The 2,500-nt window shown below is 30.0% G+C and overlaps 1 protein-coding gene across 1 annotated transcript in view; it reads left to right on the top strand.

The window, feature by feature from the left end:
* Positions 1-2,500, top strand: part of LOC137634379 (putative leucine-rich repeat-containing protein DDB_G0290503) — a 27,477-nt gene that overhangs the window by 2,783 nt on the left and 22,194 nt on the right. Inside the window, exon 2 of the mRNA XM_068366774.1 lies at positions 1,336-1,453. Within this exon, the coding sequence (XP_068222875.1) occupies positions 1,336-1,453 (118 nt within the window). The remainder of the gene's footprint in view (positions 1-1,335; positions 1,454-2,500) is intronic.

The raw sequence follows: 2,500 nt of genomic DNA, 5'->3' as shown, positions 1-2,500 counted from the left end.
TTTGTAGATTTGAGAGCAAAGAAGGATATTGGGAGTTAAATGGCAGGACAGGGTTAGAAGTGAAACTATAAGAGAGATTACTCGAGTGTCATATGTAGATGAGATCATGGTAAGGGTCTGATCTTCAATAGAGGGGGTCTAGAATTAGAGCTTAGTGAATTATTGAAAAAAAAAAAATCAGACAATGACTAGGTTAAGAAAAATTTGGAAATCAAATGGCTTGAAAATACATATAAAAATCAGACTATATATCAGTTTAGTTAGATCGGTATTACTCTATGGACATGAATCATGTTATGACAATGAAACAATCTCATAGATTTTGTAGATTTGAAAACAAAGCCCTTAGAAGGATATTGGGAGTTAAATGGCAGTACAGGATTAGAAATGAAACTATAAGAGATTACTCGAGTGTCATATGTGGATGAGATCATGGTGAGGGGTAGATGGAGATGGTTTGACCATGCTCTTCCCTCTCCAAAACAGATTAGTTCACCAAACTTCCAACTGGGCTCCACAAGGCACTATAAGAGTTGGAAGACCCAGGCCTACAAGGCTGGGGACTATGAAACGTGAAGTAGATGATGATGAATGGAGAAGTAATGGTTTAAAAGTTCAAGATAGAGACGACTGGCCCTTTGCGTCAATAGGTGTAGGAGTAGATGGTGATGATTTTAACATTACTGTAAAATATTTTTGGTTAAATATACTGTAAATCATAATATACTGACGTCAATCACCTTTCGTTTTGAAATAATAAGTATGATTCCATGATATTCTTTCCATTTTCGAGGGCTGCGATGGAAACTGAATGGAAAGGCTAACATTTGAAAACATTAAAAAAAACATCAACTAACATTGTGACACCATATGAAAATATATTTAGAAAGACTAACATTTTGTAATCATAAGGAAAAGAAACCTAGCCTAACATTTTGAAATCAAAGGAAAAAAATAAATCCATAGAAAACCTAATATTTTGAAAGTAAATTTTTCAAAGGAAAAAAAATCATAGGAAACCTACATTTTGAAACCATGAAAAAAATCCATAAAACCTAACATTTTGAAACCGTCATAAAAATAACAAAGACTTTTGAATAAAAATACCGAGAAAAAACCTAAAAACCTAACATTTTGAAAGCAAATTATTCAAAGGAAAAAATAATCATACGAAACCTACATTTTGAAACCATGAAAAAAAATGCATAAAACCTAACATTTTGAAACCGTCATAAAAATAACAAGGACTTTTGAATAAAAATACCGAGAAAAAAACTAATATTTTAAAACCATATGAAATAAAAATACACAGAAAGCAACCCCCCCCCCCTACAGCCCATTCGAACAGATACCCAATACCAGATATCACTGATAGATAGACTTGTGACAGGCGATGACAGAGAGTCTCTTTATACTCTCTTATTCGTCAATGGCTTCCACCAGGTATGCAAAGGTAAGGCGCTCTCCTAAAATAGACTCGTCCCAGACTCGAGAATTAACCTTAGGTGAAAAAATCATTTAAGTTGAAGGATAATTCTTTCTGATGGTTTACGAGTGTGATTGAATAATCTAATATATTTGACAAGGTGTATTCTATTTTATTCTAGCCTATATATATATATATATATATATATATATTATATATATATATATGTATATATATATATATATATATATATAAAAAAAAATATCTATGTCGAAACTAAGTGTGTTCAGCTGCTGATCAGAATGTATATAGACTAATAATTTCAACAGTTATCCTGATTGAATATTGGAAAATATAAAATTATTATTGAAAATAGGATATAAAGATTTATTTATGAAAAGATGAAAAAAAAGGATGCAGGAGGAATCATTTTTAATTGGAAAAGAAAAATAAAAAAAAATAAATGTTTATCATGGAAAGAGTAAGAGAATGAAGTAGATATAATTTCAGGAAAGAAAAATAGCAAAATAAAAACATATTGAAAGAGTAAGAGGATGAAGTAGATATAATTTTCAACAGGGAAACGGAAATAAAATAAAACATGATCGATTTTTTATGTGAGATAGAATATGTATCTGACTTTTGGGGAAGATAGATAACGTGGGATATCTTTCGACGGGGAAAAAGAGAGAAGATGAAGATAAGGGAAATCCTTAACCAGATTAAGATAGAGAAGATGAAATAACTATTGATCAAGATCGAAGTACAAACATAACTATAGATCAAGATATAAGTAAAACATAACTATAGATCAAGATAAAGTAAAACATAACTATAGATCAGGATGAAATAAAACATAACTATAGATCAAGATAGAGTAAAATATAACTATAGATCAAGATAAAGTAAAACATAACTATAGATCAGGATGAAGTAAAACATAACTATAGATCAAGATATAATAAAACATAACTATAGATCAAGATAGAGTAAAATATAACTATAGATCAAGATAAAGTAAAACATAACTATAGATCAGGATGAAGTAAACACGAAATTACGTTCCCAGAAATC

The sequence above is a fragment of the Palaemon carinicauda genome, chromosome 44 (genome assembly GCF_036898095.1).
Source record: "Palaemon carinicauda isolate YSFRI2023 chromosome 44, ASM3689809v2, whole genome shotgun sequence".
Classification (NCBI taxonomy): Eukaryota; Metazoa; Arthropoda; class Malacostraca; order Decapoda; family Palaemonidae; genus Palaemon; species Palaemon carinicauda.
Note: the sequence above shows the minus strand (reverse complement) of the source record. Positions and strands in the feature narration are given on the sequence as shown.